This window comes from Diadema antillarum, unplaced genomic scaffold (genome assembly GCF_040938485.1).
Source record: "Diadema antillarum isolate AM-2024a unplaced genomic scaffold, OU_Dant_1.0 seq00000785_RagTag, whole genome shotgun sequence".
Lineage (NCBI taxonomy): Eukaryota > Metazoa > Echinodermata > Echinoidea > Diadematoida > Diadematidae > Diadema > Diadema antillarum.
The window spans coordinates 397,892-424,860 of NW_027271673.1; the positions used below are offsets into that span (position 1 = coordinate 397,892).

Genomic DNA, 26,969 nt, shown 5'->3' on the forward strand with positions numbered 1-26,969 from the left:
CAAAAGAAATGCGTCTGGTGATTAGACAACTACAGTACGTGCGGTAGCATCTGCGAGAAACATGTCCAAAAATTGACATCACTCCACGCTCTGACGTGATCGATCGCTTGCCTTCTCCGTCAACCGGATCTCGTTGCCCTAGCAACGTATCTCGCTGGGGGAAGTCTTCCACGTCTGAGTTACACACCATTTCTTGTCGAGTGTGAGTATCGCTGTTGCTATCATGAGATTTGGGCGGCGTTAGCTCTTAATCCATCAGGATTCATGGACTCCGTGCCCACAAATAGATTTGTGTACGTATAGTGATTAGGGAGTTGGAGGGATGTATTTATACCGACTTTGGGAGAAATGCAAGGTAATCGTGTAAATGATATGAACCGTTTATACGATAGTATACTAATGATGCACAGGATAGAGTGTGTTAGTGAAGGTGCGGCGCGCTCGAGAGTATTGACAATGGTGCGACATGCACGAGGCGCAGCCGAGTGCATGTTTGCAACCGTTGTCAATACTCGAGAGTGAGCCGCACCTTCACTAACGCCACGAAATAATCCTGTGCATCATTAGTTTTATAAAATGGGTCGAAAACTAACAGCATTATTCACGTACCTTTGTGGGTCAATACCAGTCAGCTACATGTAGCACTCGCTCAAAAGTCAAGATGTCCGAAGATGTTCGTCCCAAACATTTACGCACGTCGCACTCGGAAATCCCGCACACTATAAGTACTGTACGTACGTATAAGAGTATACGTACGCCACGTACTGTTATGCACAAGAAAGGCTGTTGTGGCAGCCCGCGGCCCGAACTAGAAGTTGTTTACAGGATTGACAGCGCGTATAGTAGCGCGTGACGCACTTGTAACAACTGATTGAGTGCGCACTGCTAGTGTAAAACATTGTGACGTACGTCAAGCCAGGGAGGTGGAAGAGAGACGCTTCTTAGTGCTTACCAGAAGAAAATAATGCACGCACACGTGACTCATTTCAGCGCTTCCAATTGGCTACATTCTTGAACCCATTTTATAATAATATACATTAGATGACATACTACGTGCATACAATGAGGCATCTATGAAATAGGCCTACATTTTTTTTTGTTGTTGTTGTAATGATGCCTTAGACGTGCGCTGTTGGATTTGCCGTTGTGTTTCTAATTACATAATCGCATTTCAGTACAAAGAATCCATTTTACACGAATAAAATAACTTTCTATGTATAGGGGAGGTTCAAAGTCCCTGGTTTTCGCTAGAAACCCTCATCATGAAGGCACATCGTATATGCTTATATTTTGAGTTTGATAAACTCCATGGTCTTCAATGGGAACCCGGACATCATCCCTTCGGATATTACTGAGTATGAGGGAAAATTATAAATCAATTACCACAAAATGCCCCCTTTCGTTCTATCGATGCTGATGACTCTGCCAGAGTCTGGTGCACAAGTACTGAAGAAGAAAGATGAAGAAAGAAAGAAATAATACCTCGAGTTCAATCATCACAACCTATAATGAGAGAATTTAGCAATTATACTTACAGGGCTAAAACCAGTTGTCTGGGGTCACTCTTATACTCATTTCCAATAATAGAGGGCGTTTTTAAAGCGCAAACATCAATTATAGTTGGAACTGGATGGAGCAAAAAATCATTCAAATAAATTGATGACTGAGATGATGAATGAGATTTTCATACAGAAATAACGGATATCAGGCGAATATAACGGATATAATTTCCCACGTAAACTAACGTAAGAATCGAAACTCGGCTTCAGGGATCATACATTACAATAATAAATTAATATGTTTAAAGTGCAATCAAGTATGAAAATTATGCTTAGCGGACATTGATATCATTATTTTTGCACATTTGTGTTTGATTTGTTGGATGAAATGGACTAATGATTGTCGGTTCCCCCTCCCATATAGTATTTCCCATCTTTTCATGAGTGATTATGTTGTTGGAAAATACTACATTAAAAGAAGAAAAAAAAAAAGACAACCCCTCACACACAATATCAGTATTCAGCGTGTAATCCTGTTCCAAAATCGTTTCGAGGTCATCATTATTACGTTATACATCGTTGTGCATCTCTAACTAAATGGGTTGATTTTATCGTTTACAGCTTACTCTGTCGCCCAAGCGACCGAATATACCTTGTATATCGAACGATAGAACGTCATCACACACATACCAAATGAAATAATACCTCGATATAGTCAATCATTTTATTTAATATTGCAAGAGATCTAGTCTTATTTCAAGTCGAGTACTGCATTACATGGTGCTTCAATTTATAATTCAAATTCTAATCATTCCTCATTTCCCTCGGCGATTACATCGTATTAAACTTCTGCCCCTACAGTGCTCAACGAATTTTTATTTGCTCAATGTGTTCTTTATGTCTCGGCTGTGGGGGCGCTCGCCGCAGGCTATCCTCCCACTCGTCTGTGGATCTTTGTGAGATCAACTTCAGTGTCTGTACACAACGTGTGTGTGTGTGTGTGTGTGTGTGCGCGCGCGCGTGTGTGTTTGTTTGTGTGTATGTGTTTGTGTGTGTACTGTGTGTGTGTGTGTGTGTGTGTGTGTTTATACAAACCCTGTTATCAGGATCATATTACGCTTCACATGCAGCAGTCAAGGTCATAATGATTAGTAACAGTGTAGTTTGCAGAAGGTCTGTAATTGATAATACATTAAAATTTTGTAACAATACATTTGTACCACGCTTAAGAATATAAAGTTTCTAAGCGCCTTACATAACATACTGTTTCATATGAAACTAAACCAATATTATATATATATATATATATAATCTTACATTATTCAACATCAGTACAATCTCTATACAATAATTTACGTTTCTCAATATACTTTAGCATTCTATTAGCAATAATCAAATGCTAGAATTAGCATTAGCTTAATTACACACACACACACACACACACACACACAAAAGCGTAACATATGAAACATAAGTTCATACTAATCTCAACTTACATTGACTTCTAATGTGTCTTTAGGAGGAGCTTAAACAATTGAAAAATAATAATCGATGTATGGTGATGAAGATGATAATCTTCATAGCACAATTTACCTTGATATTCTTCCTATTTAATTTCATCTTGATTACCGATTTCCATTTTCAACAACTTAGAGTACAGTGTACAAAACACATCATGAAAAAAAAAACAATGTACATACTAAATAGGGCCTATCTAAGAATTATATAAAACACACAGTTGTGAAGTCAAGATGCATAATAATTACTACATAATGTTGAAATGTAGCGGAAGATAAAAAGCAGAGCTTGTAATATCCATTCCCCTTAAAACAATTATTACAGAAAAGTATTGCCTTTATACTGAGAAACGTGACAATACATCGGACATCGACTAATAATAACCTTTACAAAGCTATATATATTCATTCAATCAATCATTCATTCATTCATTCATTCATTCATGTGTTTCCATTTCAAAACATAACCTACAAAGGCTTGGTCCACAATATCTACCAAGCTGTCATCAGACTTTAATTAAAGGGCCTTCTTATCGTGTTTGAAACACATTTGTCACGACTGAATAAAGTGAGATATAAACTCTAAGGAACAGATGTATTCAATGCAATCTACCACCTTTAAACCTCTCATTCTCGTTTGATTACCATTGATCATGATTCAGTGTCTCAGATCACGACTTGAAGTCGTAATGCGCGGAATGTCACCTTTAATTCAGGCTGGAATAGGCCTATTTGGTATCAATTATTCGTCTGTTTTCAAAAGATTTTTTTTTCTGTTCATCAGGAAATCTAATACATTCAATGTAGCATTCAATCTAATACATTCAATTTCGCTCTGATTGTCACAAGTGCAGCCCAATCGTATCCTCTGTACTTGAATGGAACAGGCTAGATCATTCAATTAGATCAGCTTCTTCCATATATTCATTTAAGAGATTGTTTAAGCAAAGTTGCTATTTGTAAGTAACACACGAAATTCATTCTGGGCTTTATCATTCCTGTATAATAGCGTTTTTAATTGTTATTTCGGCATTCTGGTGAACTCTTGCTGTGGCATGTACTTTTTATGTTACTTTGCAATGTACAGTATGCTGGTATGTATCTACACTGTATTATGTCATCTTCTGTCCCGTTTTGCTATCTAATGTACATATGTTCATCAATATTATTCAGGGCTCCATGGAAGACCACTATTTATTGGTGAATGGACTACCCTGACAAAAGATGAGAAATAAATAAAATAAATAAATTAATGTTTTACATCAATCTTTATCATTTTGCAAATAAAACTGATATCGTAGTACTATTCGCACTGATTATTTAACTAAGATTACAAGTTCCCTCACACGCTGGGAAGGCCAATGACTCACTGACATAAATACCACGCACTGCACTGAGTGATGGTAATAATCATGAATAGGCCTCGAAAATCGACAAGTTAGTAATATGCCAAACTTGGTAAAGGGCGTTGCCAAAAAACGCCAACCGACCACGCGTTCACACAGGTCAAGAGCAGTGTGGCGCGTTCCTACTGCTTAGCGAACAATATTCGCTGAAACCATCGTTGCCTTCTTGAAGGGGCAATATTCGACTGTTCGCCCCAACTACTACTCAGTAGTCGACCAGTTATAACGCGTCCCGTGGTATGCACGAAGTTTACGCCCATTGATATTGTTTGTTTGGCTTTTGCTCCCGTAGTCACGTGATCCGCCCGCAATACGCCGCCGCGCATGCAGTGTACATGTATTGTTACTACACACACACACACAAATTGTACATTCAAGGAACAGTGTGTGTGTGCGCGGCTGCTCAATATTACATAGCGGCACTTGGCTTCACGACTCGCTTCATGTAACGCGCTGCACTGTTTATCTGGAATTCGGAAGCCTTCGTCTAAAACTAACACATGGGACTGGGCACTGTGTGAGCGGATCGTCGTGCAAAGCCGGACGGCAAGGCTCGAAATCGGACAGTTTTATCCTCATTATTTACGTGTAAAATTGGAAATCACAATCATCTGAGCGGAGAAGAATACCCACGGAATATATCTGTCGGGTGTTTGAGCAGTGTCAGTCGTGGATTCGTCTGAAATTGAGTATGAACTCCAGTAAGTCGAAGGGAAAATCCAGCAAGAAAATGGACCCAGCACCTTCAAGCAAACCAAGGCTTTGCCAACTGCAAGCCGGCCCCGACGGCTTCGGGTTTAATCTTCACGGAGAAAAAGGTCACCACGGACAATATATCAGGGCAGTTGACAAAGGTGAGAAGCTCGATTTTTAATTCATAATGCGATCATCGACGATGACAGAAAAGAGTCGGAGGAAAATTTACTTTAGCAGCGGAACTTAAACGACGAACTGTAACTGGTAACTGTACTAGCTCTGTACACTACCATTCAATTCAATCAATCCTCATACAGTCATACACATGGCTGCATGCAGCAGCAGCTAGTTAGTAGTCAGTTAGTAGCACTAACTAACTGTTACATTTTTCTTCTTCTTAACCATGCAGTGGTCAGACTTCAATCAAACTTATACTGGAAACCATCCTATTAGGGGATGGGGTCCCAAAGTTGCTTGTGTGTTTCATGTGGTCCCCAGGGGTCCGGGGGTAGCCACCCCCCCCCCCCCCCCCCCCTTAAAATGAGAAATCTTCAGCACTGTCGGACATAGCCCGACAGCGCGACCAGACCCCCGTGGCTGTGCGCCACCACTTGCTGCGCTGTGAGCTGTTTACATGTGCTGTGAATGTGTGCAGCAGGACTGTGGATACTGTAGGATAGTGTACACACAAATTATAATAACTCACTAGGCAAAACGTACTCAGTACAGTAGTAGTTATTAATATTACTCGCATTCTTGAAGAAACTGTTGAAATTTAAAGTCTACTCTAAACTGGAGACTTACGCCTGAAAAGTGTGTGAAATAATGTTGAACGAAGTGAAAGATTGGTCTGTAAATCTGGTCATTGGGGATATGTTCTGTGGATGAGAGATAAGTCAAGAAAATAAAAAGCTCCTCCGAACAGACGGATTTTTCTGTCTAGAAATAATGCTGCTAAGTGTTGGACTGTTATTAAACTGATTCCAGTTCGGTATTGATTGGGGAAAATGCAAAATACTGTAGATTTCTAGTATTAGCCCGCCCCCCCCCCCATCTACTTAGAACGTACATACTTGATTGGTCGATTGCCCATCATGTTACGTAGTTCAAAGTTCAATTGCGCGCTGTGGCTGTCAGTCTTGCTATTTTATTTGAGCAAAAACGGATAGCGCATGGCTGACGTCACCCATTTCCATTGACTCTTGTTTTAGACTCCCGATTGTCTAGAAGTTTTTGTTCCGTCACATGGCTCTGATGTCACAATAAACAAATATTTGCCGCATGCACTCAACAATTATGAGCGCGCTTAGTATAGTAGGCATACTTTTGTCGCTCATTTTTGTATTCAACCGATCGGATTCTTGTACGTACAACAGTACGGATACACGGTGACTGTGCAGGTACTCATTCGTCTTTCACAGAAAGTGGTTGCCATTTCTGTGCTACATGTAAAATTCAAGAATCTGTGTGTCAGACCACAAACAGTGAATGGTCACGACTGCGATGAGTGTAGTACAAGATTTGAAGCTGAGTTGAATAGTGTGCCTCATCCACCGAGTGCGTAAGCTTGTTCCATTGCACGAGTAAAGACCATGCACTATTTGTTTTATGTTTAAACACGTTCGAAGTGTTGTACAGGAGGAAACACAGGTCACACATTGAGCAACCCTTTTTAGAGTGTAGTGCCAAGCTCTTGGACAATAGGATCACACAGCAAAAGTAGTAAAACCAGCTTCCATTTCCGATTGGTACTGTTAGACTACAGTGATACAATCACACGCCTACTGGTATCATGACGTTAGTTTAAAGTTCCCTTTAAAAAGATAGAGCAAAAATAGAGAGAGTGCAAGCAAGAATTGGCAATGGAAGTGCACAATAATAGAACAAAACTGTGTAGTACTGTCTTTGCTGTTTTATAAAGCATTTAATGACTACATGGCTCATCATAATCAGTTTCTCTCTTCATCCAAGAGTTTTGCATCACCCCCACCTCCACACTCAACATGATGCATCAGCATTGTTGTAATGTTTCAGTACATAAAAGCACTTGAGAAATCTTCTTTGCATAATACTGCATGTGGTACAAGTGTACAAACCCCAGTAATCAAAACCTTTTATGATGTACAAACTGTACTTCCAATATATGGTAACACAATATTGTAGCTAGGTATCATGTACAATGTACATAAGAGCAGTGTTGCTCTGAGAGCTGTATGACTTGTTTCTTGTTGGAGCAGTCTGGTTTTGATAAATAAAAGATGATGGCTGGCGTGGGAGGCAGAGATATTTCAGGCCTACTACAAAGGGAGTTTAATCTAATCTTAGTTATAGGCATTACAAATTTGCAAGTTGTAGTTTATAATGCTATTGTGAGAAGGCTATTGACTGATGGGTCGCAAGATGAAGTCGCTTGAGTTTACAATCCACTGTCTACTGTTACTGTAAAACCAGAAATTTTTGCGTGCTTTTTAATTTTGCGAATTTCCCGAGAGCCAACAGTCATAATACAGTCAAACCTGTCTATAGCGGCCACCAAAGGGATACGGAAAAAGTGGCCCTTATAGACAGGTGGCCGCTATAGACAGGTAATCCAACTTTGTGTGCATTGCCTACATGTACATATATCATCGTTGTATATACATGTACATTTATGTGTGTACGTATGCACACGTGTGTATCATGCATAGAACAATGCCGGTGTTTATGAAATTGTTGCACAGTACACTAGATGTAGCATGTGCACAGTCATGAATTAGTGCATTATTGTGACTGAATAAGTGATGAATGCAACGGTGGCGATCACTGAATGTTGCCCAGAAATGACTGGCACGGCTAAAAAGCAGAAAAACACCCTGAATTATCAGCTCGACTACGGCTCCATCGTGTTTTTGGCCGCTATAGACAGGTTAAAATCTACCGCGGGATACAAAATTTGTGGCCGCTGGCCGCGTTAGACAGGTGGCCGCTATACACAGGGTCTTTAACATGGCTTTTCTCTCGGGGGGATTTTTCAGTGGCCGCTATAGACAGGTGGCCGCTATAGAGAGGTGGCCGCTAAGGCAGGTTTGACTGTATTAAGATGCTCATGACAGTTCTTGTCTATAAATGCATTGAATGTCAATGGCAATTCACATATTTGGCTCATGCTGCTAAGGATTGCAAAGGATTCTCATACGGGTTACAGAACTGGTACAACTGTAGTTTGATATTAAGATTATAGTGATTTAACCCAGCAACTCGCAATTTTATAGATTTTAAACAAGTTAAGCTTCCGTACTATAAGTCTTCCAAACACAGTTGTCTTGCCTGGACCTAAAATTCATTTTAAATCATTTACTGCACTACACTGCATTACCCTAAGAACCCACACTTGCAGTGTTGTACCTGTCATGCACACTGGTACATACTTTTTGTTCATTCAGTAGAATATACACAATGTCACATACAGTGTATGCAGACTTTGCGAATTGCAAATGATACCTTTATTTGATAAATAACTTTTTTGAAGTACATCTATAGGCCTACTTATGATGTCACTCTGTCCTTTACATGACTTATAATAGTAAAATCTGGTCGTAGAAAATTCAAATTAAAGATTTAACCTTTACAGAATGGCAAAACATTGTAAAAAATGAATTTTAATTTCTGCCTCATTCTCCTACAGTGTATTCCTCTGAGAATGAAAAAAGTGAGGAAAGTGATTCTAATGGAAAGTGTGTTTGAGAGAGAATGCGTTACTGCCACACGCCTACAGATGCCATTGAAGTTTGTTGGTGACTAAGCCCTCAATGAGGTCCTTGTTACGTGCCTCTTACAATACCCAGCTTGCAAGGTCGCCGCCTACCAGTCCAACAATAGTAGCAATCATCTGACTTACACGTCTGTGAGTCTCGCCTGGGAAAGTCCTCGCATTGTTTGTGTACAATGCCCGCAACCCAAATTGAGTGGACATGGATTTTTTTTTGGGTGCTTATTGGTGTATAATAGAGAAAAAGCTGTAACTTTAGATCACAGCAGGTTGGAGGCGAATGCAAAACAAGTATTTTACAAGAGTCTTCAGAGTTTAAAGGAGTACAACTGTATGGGAGAGGGAGAAATAATTTGAATGTTACAATGTTCCATTTGATTTGATTGGATTTATCTATTCTCTGTATGGCACATCGTTTACAGGTTTTCCTTTCTTTTCTTTTTTTTTTTCTAGTGGGCCATGGACTAGGTGTATACATGTACAATGCATTTGGACTGGATTTCCCTTTCAAATATGCTGTGGAGGTGTTTTTTCCCCCCTCATTTGAGCATCATTAAAGAGTACAGTAAACACTCACTGGGCAAAGTTAAACACTTCATTCCTTTTTTTTTTTAGTTATAGGAGTGCATTATTTATAATTTATCTATTTATTTATTTATTTCATTTTTTATTTTTTCAAATTCAGTGACCACAATGGCTAAAAGTGTCCTTCTGTATTTTAAAGGATGTACGTGTACATTGTATGTGGATTGTAATTCAATGCAAGCAGTGTAAAAAGAGCCTGGTATTCATTCTTGTCCTACAAAACTGTGCTCAATTGATTGTAACCAAAGTGATATGAGAGCCCTGCAGAAGTAAATAGAACATTTATCCTTGTCAAGAGATTGTGAGGAAGGGCTGAACCTCGTTCTGTTTCCCAGAATGCTTGCCTTAGCCCCAGGCTCAGCTGTCTTATTCTATTTATAAAATTTAAACCCAAACTGAGCTGTATTGTTCTATCCTGTTTGCTATTTACAGACTACACTATTCCATTAGAGTTAAGCATGTACAGTTTTTGCAGCAAGTTTACAACGAACTTACCCAAGAATTCACAGAGAATCTGTATCATATATTTACAAGGAAGGAAAGCATACAATGAGTAGAATCAAATTGAAATTCTACAACTGTGCTGTATAACATTAGCCCAGGATGTATTTTTATCAAAAGCCATTTGCTGTTTCCTATTTTGTAAACTGAGCTGTATGTTCCTCTCAACTCTGCCTCTATTGTGCTGAAATGAAGCTTTGAAAAAACAAAAAATGCAGTTTTTTAAAACAAGTGTTGCAGTTTATGTGGCTTGATAAAACACAACAGAGGAGATGTGTACAAATTGTAAACATGTACATTATGTATGTTGTGTTAGTACTACATTGTACATTGTACTGTATGCTACACCCTTAGCTGCACCAGCACCGAACATTAGGAGTCTGAGACAAAATTCAAACTTTTTCTGACTGCCAAGATCTCTTTGTGATCCTGAATTCATATAAAAAAAAAGAAAAAAAAAGTTTTATAGCATTACAACAAGTCTATTGCTTGTATTTTTGTCCTCTGTACAGTGTAAGTGTAGGAGAAAAAAAAAAAGATCTCTGTTTTCCTTACAGTAGACCAGTTCACTATAAAATGCATTCAAATTTCATTCAGACCTCAGTGAAAATGGTTGCTCATGGCAACCAGAAAACAGGCGTGAATCTTTCCTGACCTACAGTACACGTATGTACATAACTATGGAGTAAAATGTCAACTATACATCGTACATTCAATAAACCAGTTTGTAATTACATACTAGTAGTACACTGTATTGTAGCTCTTGAATGTACAGTTGTACTCAAATGGGTACAAATGACCTTTCTTTTTTCTCAGTTGGTTAGGGGCTTCATTCATTCATTCTATCATTCATTTTTCAAAGTGACACAATGCAATAACCTTGCATGGTGTACATTTTGTATTTAGAGTTTGTGGGATTCATGTTCAAATAAAAGATGAACTTTCCCAGATCAGGTGACAAGAATGCCAGGCTGTCAACTTTAATAAACACTTGGGGAAGCATTCATTTCATTGTTTTGTATTGAATTAAAGAAACATTTTTATTGATATTGTCAAATTTACCAGGTGTTGAATAGATGGATGTGCTGGCAAGTGCCATTTGTAAGGAATGTAAACATTAATGATCATTACAGCACAAATGCTTAATAAATCTCAGTAACATTGCAAACCACATGGCTACTGGTAGAAATGGCCTTTTTCTACTCATGCTCAAAGTGAATTTACGAACTAGTTTTATGTTTTGTATTAGTTGAGTTTGTCTTGGCAATATTGTAAAGCACATGGAACATGCACAATGTACATGTACGTACAGCGTGTGATGTGGTGCGTATAAAGATGGGGTGGATGGGTATTTATAACTATATAGCCATACACCGAACATTAGTTATTTGCATACGGGTATGTACATTGATTAGAAAGGAAGCAGGTGCATGTGCTTAAAGGACAAGTTCACCTTCATAAACATAAGGATTGAGAGAATGCAACAATATTAGTAGAACACATCAGTGAAAGTTTGAGGAAAATTGGACAATCGATGCAAAAGTTATGAATTTTTAAAATTTTTGTGTTGGAACCGCTGGATGAGGAGACTACTACAGCTTGTGAGTCATATGCGTACAACAGTATAAAGAAAATGTAAAAGAAAATTCAACATATTTTCACTTTTTTCGCATAATAAAAGAGCTCTTGACTTGCCTCTTTCTAAAGGCAGCGGGAATAATATTGCCCATAACATTTGTCGGTAACGAGTCAGGGGAATATGTACTTTTTTCAAAAGATGGCATTTTGTGAAATTCTCTTTATATTTTCCTTATAATTGTTGTACGCATGTGACATCTAAGTTATTCATACACTGCAGTAGTCTTCTCATCCAGCGGTTACTGCACAAAAACTTCAAAAATTCATAACTTTTGAACGGATTGTCTGATTTTCCTCAAACTTTCAATGATGTGTTTTACTAATATTGCTACATTCTCTCAATCCTTATGTTTATGAAGGTGAACTTGTCCTTTAAAAAATCTATAAAAAGCAGTTCAAGTGTACATAGAATAACTTTTACATGGACTTGACACCATAAAAGAACCATTTGTTTAAATAATGCCATCAAGATCTGTACGTACAAGTGTGTATTGTGTGGAGAGAAAGCTTTTCAAGACAATGCTTGCACTTCTTTTCGATGGTGCCTGTATGGTAGCTTCAGTCATGAGCACAGAACCAATGAAGGAGGGTATTTCCTTTCATAGCAAAGAATGGGTGTGAGCCACACTTGTTGTAGATAGTGTTTGGGGCAGCCGAGATGATCTGGGCACACAGGTATTTGAGCGGAAGCCCACGCAAGACGATCCCACAATGGAGATCAGCGTGTGGCTGTATTTTTGAGCGTCTTCTTGAGTTGAAGCGGGGGTGCTTGCTGTTATCCATTGTCAAGCTACCCCTTCAAAAAAGAGTCTGCCCCATTCACCCTTCTTGTGTCATAATCGCTCATGCGTGACATTATTCCACTGGGGAATTCTTTCTCTGAAAGACTAAAAAAACAACAAGAATGAAAAGTGCCTCCATAAGACTTCAAAGTTTTAGCACCCATCGGTCAAAAGAAAAGTTCCCCAATGAGTTCTACAAAGTAAATGTGCCCAGTCAAACAGCCTCGAAAGTACACTGTACAACTTTCTACAATAGTATGCTATATTATGTACAATGTACATGAAGGACAGAATTGCATTTCATTATAGATAAAGGGGAGATAAACCCCAATCTCTATGTGGATGCAGTGAATACACATGTTGTACTTATACTGAAATGTTATTACACATCAGTGAAGTTTGGGGAAGATAGGGCAATCTCTTTAAAAGATATGACTGTTTTGAGTTTCAAATATTGATATGCTGTCATTGTCAAATACATTGTAGTAACCTGAAATCTCTGCTACAGTGTGTAGATCATGTTTTGTTGACTTGTCTGTTTCAATGTGACAATGTCCATAATTTGTGTTTTTCATTTGCTATAATCATTGCCTGAAATTCATTCATTGCTACACTGCAAATTTACAAACTTTTGTATCATGTCCTGCTGTAAAACCAACTGAACTATTTTGTATGGTTCAAAAATATCATATCTGTAGGATGTTTGACTTTTTTTTCAATCTGTGATTCTTTCTTGGTTGTGCTTAGAAGAGATGAATTTTGCCGCCATGATGAAAATGTTGGCAGACATGACGCTGATTTCAGCAATCACCAGGGTACTGCAATTTGCGGTGGTTATCTCGCCAATTCATCAGCTATCGAGACACGATGACACTTTATCATCGAACTTTGACCCATCAGTTCCTTTGCCGCCCATTTCAGGAATGATTAAAGGGGAAACACCACTCCTAGTTTGAATTGACTACATGCATAAAAAGAGGGTTTTTAGTCAAACAAAGATAAGATGTGGTAGTTGAGGAATTTGGCAACTTCTCACTTTGTTACAAAACAATCTAATTTAGTCGTAATCATGTGATGCAAAAATGAGGTGATAATGGTATTTAGATACTGAACAGCTCTTTCATCGTTTTTCAAACATTGAATTTTTTTAAAAATACATTGTATCAAAAACCAGCAATGTACATATGTACATACTCTTCATTGTGGCAACGTTAGCTACATGTACTCTCCTCTTAGAAAAAAATGCTGTGACTATTTGGATTGTACTTCATAAATATGATTATTTTGTATTGATTTATATTAGTTTTCCATCGCTCTGTAGAATTACCATTTCAGAATGAACAAAATACACATTCTGTGTATCAAAAGCGCTTTCAAGTACCTGGTTTTTGGTGCAATCGGCATCTGGTGGGAATATTTTAAATCGGGACAGGAATGAAATACAAAATATGCATCTTACAGTCTGTATGAATGTGAAGTCTGTGCCTCAATTGGTATTTGCATGCATTGAAAGTGAAGTACATGTGTACTCTAGTTTTCGCTCTGCTTCACTCAGCCTCACTCATGCATTTTATGAGAAAGTTTTAGTCAATGTTTGCTCTGTGAGCAAGAAAAGCCTGGTACACTTTGATACTGTGTATAGACCACAATACTGTAAAACACTGTACTTGTATGGCGGCATGGAATTTTTCGCAAACAATAATAAAAGCCGACAACCTTTTTCGCGGCATGAATTTTTTGCGAATTGCCACTTGCATTCAATGCATTATGTAGTGTAGGCAAAAACTTTTACTTAAATTGCGAATCTTTGCTCTTGCGAAATTCATGAAATTGAAAATGTCCATCGTATTACATTCCTCGTTTTACAGTATTCAAATTCAGAATTATAATTGTCACCAAAATCTGAAGTCATTACACTTGTATGAGATTCTGTTGTTAGTGTGTCCAGTATGGTATTAACAATTGCCCATCATGTATTTTTGTTTGGGACTAGTCAGTGTGAACGTGATCTACAAAGCTGTACAAATGTGTAAAGGGTGCAGCTTTGACTAATTAGGTAAATTCTTTTTCTTCCATGCATTTCGATAAAGAAAACATGCAAAGTTTTGCACATGCTATTCAATAGTAATGTACATTGTAGTGTACTATACCCAAGGCATACATGTAACATACTGTACACTGTGCAGACCATTGCTCCGTGAACTGTAGCGTTAAGTCTCACGTACCGTATTGTCACACTTTTGATTCTAAAAACAAGCTTGTTCTTTATGTGGGCCTCTCTTTTCCAATTTCAATATAATAGGATGATTTTGAACAAATAGGTCATAGGTCAATATGCACTTGCACATTTTCTCTTTCTGCTTTCAAATGTACATTGTATGTTGTTTTGTATTGATTTGTTGTAGTTATTGAATTTGTGGTATTGCAGATGAAATTTGATTTGATTTGATTTGATTTGAATTGAATTGAAAAGCATCCTCCTTTTTAATTGTGATGGGGAGGATCATCACTTTGTCAAATACATTTGATTGCATTTTATTTTAAAGCTACACAGTAGGAAGTTGAACGGTAGATTGAAGCTGAGTGTCGTCAAAAGTTTTATTTGATTACCCTGTCTCTGTCTATTAAGAGCCATCAATCAGAATAGAGGGCATTGTTCATGTTGATTAAGTGTCATCACTGTTAAGTAAACAATGATGGTTGAACTTTCTTGAGTGGCATCAGTACCATCCTTTTCAATACTGATCAACATGTAGGTCACCTACATAAATGGACCGTCATGAAAAGTGACGCTTGTGTATGAATGAAGTGATCATAAAACAGGTCATTGAAATGAGAAAGAGGTGTACACGTTTATATACTGCAGTGCAGTCTGATTTATGCTGTTGTTAGCTTTGATTATAGAAATAAAGAAAAATTAAAGCAAGAAAATGGTGGAAGTTTTATCAAAGTCAGACATGAAAATAATCGGGTTACTGTATACACCATATGTTTTGTGGGCTTTTTATTTTCAGCAAATTTCACAAATTAGGTGGTACATTGTATTTGCGAATTTAACAACACATGAAAAATATTGATTCTGATCTTGTTACAGTATGAATGCAATGTGAACAATGTACATAATTCCTCTATTCATAGTACCACACCTCATAATCATGAATTTAAACACTTGCCAAATTTTTGGAGAGTCCCAATTTGCAAGAAAATAGACTTACTATTTTTATATAATACATTGCTCAGTACTGGTAATTGTACTGGTAGAACCTTGGACACCCACAATAGAAAACTAACAAAGCAGGATTAAATCGAAAGTAAAGTGAATCATTTATGATTAATGTTATGATTTATGATACTTTAACTCTATAAAGGGTACAGATGATTGTTGCTAAAGGAAAATGTGATTTTTTTTCCTGTTAATTGATGATCTACAATTGTACATGTATGAGAAGGACACAATGCTGTTACCTTCAGTATGTAATAGGTAATATACAGTACATGTAGCAGGAAGTTTCTGTCTTGCATGATTCAACAGTATGCAATTATTTCTTTGTTTTGTATAACTTGCTAACTGTCTTTTGACTGTCATAGAAAAAGACAGAGAGGGGCATACATGTAATAGGAAAATGAAATTCCATAATTTATTATTGGGAAGTGAGTCAGGATGACCATCATTTGAAAGCACTGAACTAAAAGTGGAAACTTTCAGCAGGAACGCTAGCGGGTCTTTAAAGCTTTGAAATCTATTTCACACACAAGAAAAGCCTACCTGACTTGGGAATTATTTCATGCTCACTGAGGAAATACACTATATATAAAAGTATCTCCATGACTGCTCTTTGGAACCTTCTTGATTTTGATACTAGAGCAAATGTTTGCAGCCCCTGTTGTTATCAGTTTTCTCATAGTTAAAGTGTCTACAGTGTATTTCAAAAATTCTTGAAGAGGAAGAGGACCGCCAGGATCGCCAACCAAACAAAATGAAAATGGGTTTAAATCCACCTTTCAATAAGCTTCAAATTGTCATAAGGGCTTTTTACACTTGTGTTTCTTAACCCCGGACTTTCTCTGACCCAGGACTATCGTTAGTCCCGTACCAATTTTTTCAGCTTTTTACACTCGCCAATTAGTCCCGTACTATCTCTTGTCCGGGGCTAAGGAGAAAACTGACCTTTTTACACTCGTATTTCTTAGCCCCGGACTTTCCAAACCACATGAATATTCATAATTACGTTGTGTACTGTACACGTACACGCACGCATCGGCAGCACTTGATTACCTCGTTTCTTATTGGTCAGTGAGGGTCGGACTTCGTCTCCGTCGCTTAGCCCAGGATTATTTTTTCGTTCTGTTTACACTCACTTGCTTGGCACCGCAATTGCGGTGCTAGCACCGCAATTGCGGTGCTAACCCCTGCTATTTTGCAGGGCCAGATAGTACCGTACTATCGGTGGGGCTAGCCCACTTTGGCAAAAACGAGTGTAAACAGAAAGTGGGCTAAGGATAGTCCGTACCAACGGTGGGGCTAAGGCCCCCCTTAGCCCCACCGTTGGTCCGGGGCTAAGCAAAATTTTACAAGTGTAAAAAGCCCTATAGGGGCATGCCCGGTACAGTAAAGTAGAAGAGGAAGTCTTTGATCCAAAGGATTGTCTGTGCAGAAAAGAAAAGCCAAATTTTTGTTCATGCACGTAGAATTCCAACAACTGCTATCAAAAGGCAGTAAAGCCCTGCTCAAGTAATTAGAGCGAAACTGTACAAAGTCAGACCTCCCAACTGTTCTGAATTTGGAGGAAAGATTCTGCTGAATTTTGACCAGTCCCAGCTCTTGTTTCAAGGGTAGTTTCCCATTTTTCTTGATAAATTGACTGCACACTTGCATGGGAACTACTATTTCAATCCCACTTTTGAGCCAAATTATCCCCTTTTTCAGTCAGAAAAGGTTGGAAGGTCTGGGAAGTGCACACCATCTTGATTCCAAATCCTGTAAGATTTGTTTTTAAATGTTTAAATGATCCACTTGTGACTGATATTGCAAAGCACACCTTGCATGAAGCCATTTTGCATAAAACTGTGAATGTGATAAAAGTGTGTATTAAAAACACATCTTCCTGGCACAGTAATGCTAGCTTTCAGGCAAAAACCCATTTTGGGTACAAAGAAGCTTCATGTAGTATGTATTTTAGGCCCTCTCTGATACAATATGACTACCATCCCTTTTACAACATCCTGGTAGAAAGAAAAACTGGCTATGTGGACTTTGGCTGTCCAATTGTACACGAGATACATACTGCTGGGTCACAAAGTCCAGTCCATTGTTGTCCTGATAAACCATCATTAATTACACCTATTGAGGTGGAGTACCAAGTCGTACATAATCTCTTGTTCAGAGGGAGGATATCAATCAAAGAATCTTATTGAGGGAGGACCAGCAGCAGATAAGACTTGGTACAGTACTTGAAATCAGGTATTGAAGTGAAATAAGAATCAACATCTTTTCAAGAGCAGAGTCAGACATTGCTGCTTTTGAATAGACAGGTATCATTTACCATTTGCAGATAAAACAAAAACCCAGCTTACGTTCTTCAAAATAGTTCTAAAATGTGAGTTAGGGACAGATGTGATCAATGTATAAATGTAATCATTGTTTATTATTGTTTAGATATAATACAAAATGTGAACAATGGTTGAAATGAAATTGTTTCTAAGACAAACCCTCTACAGTTATGGTTTATTTAGGAAAAATAGTGAATATCTCCTCATATCTTACTTTTTGTTGTGAAATCATAAATATAATGGTAGGATGTTTTGTGATACAACTGACCTACACATATGCATCATATGATAACTCGAACATTTTTTTATATCATTGCTCCCAGTGGTAAACAGTACCTTTAAGCCGTTGCCACTGTACTGCATGTGTAGTATTCAATGTACGTTACCTTTCAAAAACACCCATTTCTCATGGGCCGTTTTCATACAGATCAAGAAACATATCAAATAGCAATGCTGAATTACAATGACGATTACAATTACGATTAGAATCATTGTGCGTACACATGACCGAGGAAGGCTTAGCGGATTCTGCGGTTTTGAATTTCAGAGCAAGGAGAGGAGGTGTGGCTTGTTTCCAATTTCCCATCAATCACTGTTGAACAGTATCAAAGTAGCAACTGCAGTGCGAGCATTTTAGGAGCGTACTTTTTGTGCGGAAGTGGATGAAAGGTCTCCGTAAGCTCCACCCCCAAAATACAATTTTGGAGGTGAATCCGTACACACGACTGTTTCGTTTTGTGATTGTGGAGAAACGTGATTGGAAAACACCTCCAGACCGTCATTTGAATCACAATTTCGGAATTATGATTCAAATCACCCTCCGCAATTCCAGTCTGCGTACAAGGGTACACATGGGCAAAATGTGTCCTTTCAATCATGGTTCTCATAATGCGTCATAACGATTCTGATTCAAATTCCGAACTTTCGATAGTGTGTGAAAACAGCCTAAGTAGCCATTCTTGCCCTGCACATATTGCTGATAAACAGTAGATTGTTTCCAGGATACCTTAATAAGCACTGCAACAGATCGCACTACTTTCACATTCCCCAGTGACGTCTTTAATATTCTCTGACAAATAATTTCCTAAGATATTGGTTTCAGTGGTTGTGAAAGAGTTTTGTCTTGTGCTCTATGAAAAGAGTTATTAATCATGCGCTAGTTTCAGAGCATCTTGAGTCTTGTGATTAACTTTCATTTTCAGCTTCCATTTACAGCTTTAATCTCCATCATAGAAAAAGTGATACTTACCACCTTCTTCCCCTTATGCTTTCAAAGTTCATACCCTTTGATTTACATTGGGATTTTTTTTTTCTTCTCATTGGTGGCGATAGTTTGAAGTCATACTTTATGATGCACACTGGATAATTCTGATGAAAAGTTTGATTTTAGGAATATAATGTGGTTCACTGTTATTACCGTACTTAAAGCCTTCTACCACCCATACAAGACTGATGTACTGTTGTACTGTACATGCTGCGAGAGCAACTACAACAAGTAAAAGATATTGACAGTGTATTATACTGTGTGATTGTGTTATCAACACTGAGAGTACTGTATAGAAAAGAAAAACATTTCATTAAATGGGAGATCATAAAGTTCTTTGAGACACACTGAATACATACTGTACATGAGTCACTCCCCGTGCTCAGTGTGAACTTTTTGCGAGCTTTGAGATTTGTTTTTTCATACTATTGCATTGAAATTCATTCCGGAGGTTGCCCTAACCCTAGCATGCCCGGTGAATAAGCCCTGCCTATAAACGTACATTGTACTTTTAATACAATGTATTTCCAATATCACATATGAATATGTGAGAGCACATACATAACTCAGGCACCTATGAGCTTCCCATATCAATATGTTGTGTTCCATACAGACGTTTGTATGAGAACTCCCCAGTCTGATAGGGAAAGGTGAGGGGGTTGCGGGTAAGACTGAACTATCAAACTGAAGGTTCTCATTTGATTTTGATTTTCGTCTGGTGCGTCGAAACCCTGTACAACCGTGGGCGAAAATGATATTACCCACCGTGCCCCTCCTGACCCAGGTGTATAAATGCTCGGCTGGTAATGCTTGGGTAATGACGATAGCAGCAGGATCCTGTGAGAGAACAGTAATGACGTTGAAGAAGAGACCAACCTGGAAATAACATTAAGAACATACCCAGTATATGACCATCATACTGTTTATAAATAACCTTTAAAGCCCCAGGCCTCTGTTGCATAAATGTTAAGATCAAACACAAGCCAAAAGTCAATCGCTACGTCTGCGACTGATCAGCCAATCAGAATTGAGAACGTGCAAACTGCAAGTACTCAATTCTGATTGGCTAATACCTGACTTCACAGGTTTTATTTTCGGACTTATGTTTGATCGTATCTTTCTCGACAGCAGGGCCCAGCTTACAGTAAACTTGGTAGTGTTGTACAGTGTATGAAACAGCACCTTTTATTATTATCACCACCTTTTTTGGAAATCTCAGCCATTTGAAAACCAATTTCCAGCCAATAAATGCTGAATCCTTAAAATTACATGCTCTTTCATATTTCATAAGAGATTTCTCATTATCTCACTTTAATAGGAATGTTCAAAACATGAATCCCCACCTCAACCAGTACTGTACAGTCCCTTTAAATGAAAGAGAATAGTCCTATTTTCCCCTAATTTTTTGTTATCCGTTTCAGTGACACTCTGTAAAATGAAAAGATGCAGTTTGCTGCCAAACCACAAAAATATACATGCACTATACTTGGACTTTAGGTCCACTACCGTATTTGTAGGCATTTTGAGTGATTGACAGAATTTATTATTACCTGCTGGCCTTGGTGCAGATGCTGTCCAGCATCGTCTATTAAGCCAGGACTACATTTATAACATATTACTTGAGCCGAGGATATAGTGTATAAGTACAATATACAGTCTGTATGGTCTCAAACAAGGGCAAATACAATTGTGGTGTCCCCCGGGAAATGGCTAGCCAATATCATTATCATTACGTATGTGCTGAATTATTCATCCCTTTAGTATTTCATCCCTCAGAATTTCGCTGTCCCGTTCTTCGTTGTTTTAGCTTGCGAAATCCGTATGAATCATGAAGGCAATGGGGTTGGCATATTGCTTGAAAAATGAAATACTGGACGTCAAGGTGTGAATGCATTGTAGAGTCACTCAAATCAAGTACATGTGATTTATCTGCACTCCTCACATGCAGCTCTTGCATTTCTGGTGGACTTATTGCAAAAATTGGTGGTGAGGACTGAAAAGCAGCCATTCTGACAAATTGAACGTATACTTCTTATAAATTTGTAATGTACAGCTATGTATGCCCATAATGTAAGGGATGCAGAAATGGATTTAGTATGGCATGCTGTCTTTGTAGAATGTGATTTGGTGATAATAAAAAAAAATCAACACTTATTCGTGGAAAAGGGCAACATTTCCATGTAGTACAGTGAGCACTTTATCATCATGATGTTTGATAGTACTGTAAATTAAAGGACAAGTTCACCTTCATAAACATAAGGATTGAGAGAATGCAACAAAATTAGTAGAACACATCAGTGAAAGTTTGAGGAAAATTGGACAATCGATGCAAAAGTTATGAATTTTTAAAATTTTTGTGTTGGAACCGCTGGCTGAGGAGACTACTACAGCTTGTGAGTCATATGCGTACAACAGTATAAAGAAAATATAAAGAAAATTCAACATATTTTCACTTTTTTCGCATAATAAAAGAGCACTTGACTTGCCTCTTTCTAAAGGCAGGGGGAATAATATTACCCATAACATCCAGTCGGTAACGAGTCGGGGGAATGTGTACTTTTTTCATAAGATGAAATTTTGTGAAATTCTCTTTATATTTTCCTTATATTGTTGTACGCATGTGACATCTAAGTTTTTCACACACTGCAGTAGTCTTCTCATCCAGCGGTTACTGCACAAAAACTTCAAAAATTCATAACTTTTGAACGGATTGTCCGATTTTCCTCAAACTCTCAATGATGTGTTCTACTAATATTGCTACATTCTCTCAATCCTTATGTTTATGAAGGTGAACTTGTCCTTTAATATCCATCCAGAGAAAAGCCCACCAATAGTGGGAAGAGGATGCCCTGTAAAGTTTATTTCACCAAGTGGTGAATACAGACTTTATGCGTATGACATGAATATGAATGGGCCAAGCCAGCAAAATATTCAAAATATTTGGGATCACAAATACATTCTGAAAGTATGTAATTTACAAAACAAAAAAAATAAATAAATAAAAGAAAAATACTCATTTCTTTCTTGGTTCCAGCATGCTGACAATGTACAAATAAATGTACATTTCAGTATGTATTTTAGTTGTGGATGCTTATGTTTGAATTTGTCAGTAGCACTTTAGAATGAGGACTACACTGTACCATGTTTGTTTCTCCAGTTTTCGATAGACCGTATCGAAAGGACTTAAACATGACAGGAAACATTATATGACAACACGTGATCATCTGAGAAGCAGAAGGTCTTTAATGTGGCATTAACCCCTTGTGTGCTGTGCATGCCTAATGGCATAGAAAATCTGTAGTGTTAGAGGTACTGTTTACATGTACCTTTGGGAGCAGTGATTTAAACAATGTTCAAGTTATCAACTTTGATGCATATGTGTGGGTCAGTTGTATCACAAAACATCCTACCATGGTTTGCAATAAAGCCTAAAATATAGATAAAGTAGATATTTTTCTCACTAAACCATAACTGTAGACATTCCAGTCCAGAAACAATTCTATTAAAATGCATTGTATCTATTGTTCACATTTTGCATTATATTTAAACAATACTTAACATTGATTATACATGTACTTGTTAACTTTTTACACTGGTTGTTTCTATTTGCTAACTCACATTTCAGAACTATTCTGAAGCAATAAAGCTGGGTTTTTGTTTCATCTGCAAATGGTAAAAAAAAGCTTTTAAATGTTCACTGTCCAAAGTCCCTGGCACAGAGAGGATTAAGTACAATGAAGTCATAAAACTAATCAACTTTGTACTCTACTGTATGATGAGGAATGATTAGGTCTCGAAATAGCTTCTTTTTTATGTGGTGTTGTGAGACACCAGGTACCGAAGCAGGCTGAAAGTTTTGATAATGATGAAATAACAGACCCGTATCTGGATAAATGATACATTGTACCATGTTGATATTAAAGAGATACAAAGTGTAGTTTTATAATCATAAACATGATATGGACATATTCATGCTACAACTGTATGCTATCATATTTCTTGTCTGGTTTTTATAGCTCTAGTATGAGTCGCTGCCTGTTCTGCAAAAATCTCAGTCTAAAAAGTGCTACCCTCCACGTCCTCATGAGAATGACTATCAAGCCATTGCCAATTTCACTTTTCTTTTGAGTGGTGCATTCCTACCGACATGCACACTCTTTTTCTAATTTAACTTATCCCCTTTTACTTCTTGGTTTTTGACTTGTATTTTATAAATCTTTTGTGCTGGCCAACATTTTGAAATATGTACTACTGCATGATGATATTTAGAGGTGATTAAATTCCTTGGCCTATTTATATACATAATTAGAAAGAAAAAGCAATAGAGGATTTGGCTTTGTTGTTGGTGTTCTCCAAATTGTACCTCAAAAATAAGGTCTACAAAGCAATTACACAATGCATAGGCCTGTGTATTAGGTTGGATGAGAAATGCAGGTATACTCGTAGTATGGATGTTTGTCATTGTGATTTAAAATAGAATTCACCTGCCAACTGTACAGAACTGGAGGCCTATATGGAGATAGCAACTCTAGCTAATCCTTGAATATATTATGAAGTGCAGTGTACAGGTGTAGCTTTCTTTAACGGGATCTACATTGTACATTGTACATGCCACAGTACATGGTGTAGCTCACCTAGATGTGCATAAATTTGCCTGCTTGCACAAATCAATATGACATCTCACACTATGCAGTTATTAATGACCAAGTACAGTAGCTGTAATATGATTGAGCATATAGGCTTCTTTGATAATAGAAATACTGTAAAAGTGGAAATTTTCGTGGTGATGAAATTTTCATGCATTTTGCGCAAACAGAAGCTAGCGCGAAGATAAAAGCACGCAAATATTTTTGCTTGCCATATGTTCCAGTAGTTAATGTCTTGATTCTGTGGAATTAAAAACATGTGAAACTCTTCTTTCCTGGCCAAGCGCGAAAAATTACTCAAGCGAAAATATCCACTTTTACAGTAATTTAGAAAAAAGTCCCCTTTGAAAATCAGCCATAATGTACACTGTAGCTGTGGCTGCAAGGACAATCCTTGCCATGAGTTGAGAATGAATGATGAATTAAAAAAAGAAATGATCGTTTAATTCCATTCAATTCCATTAGAATATGTGGTAAACATTGCACTTAGAAATGGACAAGAAAGTATTGTTTAATAGGAAGTCTTTGAAAAAGCTACACTCTTTTGAAACAATGGATAAAAACATCCCCTTTTTACCTACACTATGAGCAGAAGCCTGCTTATAAGGAGATACAGTGAGAGAAATACCTGTATGTTGCCTTTTTTTACAATGACCTGTTACAAGTGTAAATACAGGTGTCCGATATTCCAGAATCAATATGAGAATATTTCAGGCACATTTCAGCAAACAGGCCAATGACACATGTCCTGTAAAAGAGCTGTCTGGTGTGTTTGCAATGGAGCACTTCTCCATGTCATAGCTTGTTTGAAGGGATGTTCCATGAGTACACAAAACCTCCCTCTCTCCCCCCAAATTTCAAATATGCCATGTGTACACATGCATTCACGTGTTTAGATCAATACATGTGCCTTGAGGGTGTGTTTACTCAGGCAGTTCGAGGAGGACAGCGTTCCAAAAATTTCATTGCAAATTCAGCCATTTTTTTTTCATGACTTTCGCATGCAGTCGGGATATGATTTGGATAATAGAAATGATTTGACATTTATACGGAGCAATCAAATCATAGTTTTCCTATTGACTTACTGTAACTCGGTATTTGTTGATGCATTTTTTTGATACTGGAGGGAAAACCTGACATGACAAAAGTCAGCATTGCCTGTAGTCCCACACACCTGCTATTGTGTTGGTAGAATTAATTCCTTGTGTTCTCTGCATACCCTCAATCCAATGTTGTCACTTTTCTGTGATTGAATTTGTCCAGTTTGGCATAATCAGAATTTTTTTTTTTTTTCTGAATTAGATGTCCTGAATGAAACATCTATTCAACTCATACAGTATATAATCTGTAAGCATAGCCAAGCAGCAATCTACACATGACAATATTTAGCAGACATAATCTACATACATACCAGATAATAGTCTTGAGAAAAAACACACAAGAATCTATCAAGATATCTATACACCGTCCATTCTTCCCATTTCTTGTTGGGCCTCACATCTCTAACGAGGGGGTATAAAAGCAATAGTCAATATTAATGTAGGACAGGTGCATAAGCCATGAAGAAGTGCTTTTCAACCCCCTTCCCTGCTCCTCCGCCCTTCTTTTCCTCTTGGGGATGAATTATTGATGCCAGCCGAAGGCCGACAGGAGCGCATCTCTTGCTCACAAGAGGATGAGGAGATTGAATTTTTTTTTTCTTCTCTGACCACTGGAGGTCGCAACCAAAGCCTTGGTTTTCAAGATTTAATGGTGCAAGCCACAAAGCACATACATAACGGAAGCCAACTATTCTTGAAGCTTGCCAGTCACTGTGTCAAGCAAAGTATTATAATCTCTTATTATTTGTTCAAATATATCTATAAAGCAAAACATACAGAACGTACATGTACACAGTGATATGCATTACTGGTCAACAATCAGAGGAAGAGAACATTTTTCACAGATTGATATTATCAAAATTGTTTTTAATAGTGTTATCACCTTCATACCATTATAGCTCTCCAGTTTTATCCCATGAGGTCCTGTTGAAATTTTGCTCTGTGCTCCTATAAAGAAAATTCAACTTAGCACCTTCTGTCGCACTGGGAGAGCCTTTTATGGATGTAACTGTGCACCTTTCAGACCAGAAATGTGCAAACTGGTCTGAAAGGTGGAAAGTTTATACACCCATAAAGGTGCTCCTGATCCAGTGCGACATTAGTGAAGGTGCAAAGTTGAACCTATTTTTCCTAGATTGTAGGAACATGTAATCACCTTGTCATCATTGCTTGATTGGCATCTCAGAATTTCACTGCATGTTGTATCAGAGAATACTGAAAGATTTCTAATTGGTGGAACTGCCCAAATTCATTGGTCCTACATTGTAATTCATGAACGTGGCACAAATTTACACCATGGTTTTGAGCAAATTTCTTCTGTGTAAATATGATTAAAGGACAAGTTCACCTTCATAAACATAAGGATTGAGAGAATGTAGCAATATTAGTAGAACACATCATTGAAAGTTTGAGGAAAATCAGACAATCCGTTCAAAAGTTATGAATTTTTGAAGTTTTTTTGCAGTACCCGCTGGATGAGAAGACTACTGCAGTGTATGAATAACTTAGATGTCACATGCGTACAACAATATAAGGAAAATATAAAGAGAATTTCACAAAATTCCATCTTTTGAAAAAAGTACACATTCCCCTGACTCGTTACCGATAAATGTTATGGGTAATATTATTCCCCCTGCCTTTAGAAAGAGGCAAGTCAATTGCTCTTTTATTATGCGAAAAAAATGAAAATATGTTGAATTTTCTTTTATATTTTCTTTATACTGTTGTACGCATATGACTCACAAGCTGTAGTAGTCTCCTCATCCAGCGGTTCCAACACAAAAATTTAAAAAAATCATAACTTTTGCATCGATTGTCTAATTTTCCTCAAACTTTCACTGATGTGTTCTACTAATATTGTTGCATTTTCTCAATCCTTATGTTTATGAAGGTGAACTTGTCCTTTAAGAGATTGTGGACGCCAACATGTCCAGTAACAAACCCGTATTGATACATTGTATGTGCATCATCACTACATGTCAAAGGTACAGTATGCCTACATTTTAGACCATGGTCTCTTAATAATTTGTACTGGCA

The 26,969-nt window shown here is 37.6% G+C and overlaps 1 protein-coding gene across 1 annotated transcript in view; it reads left to right on the forward strand.

Annotated features, from left to right (window-relative positions):
• Positions 1-4,850: 4,850 nt before the first annotated feature.
• Positions 4,851-26,969, forward strand: part of LOC139739155 (uncharacterized) — a 49,053-nt gene continuing 26,934 nt past the window's right edge. The window contains exon 1 of the mRNA XM_071649769.1: positions 4,851-5,276. Coding sequence (XP_071505870.1) covers positions 5,114-5,276 — 163 coding nt within the window. The 5' untranslated portion in view covers positions 4,851-5,113. The remainder of the gene's footprint in view (positions 5,277-26,969) is intronic.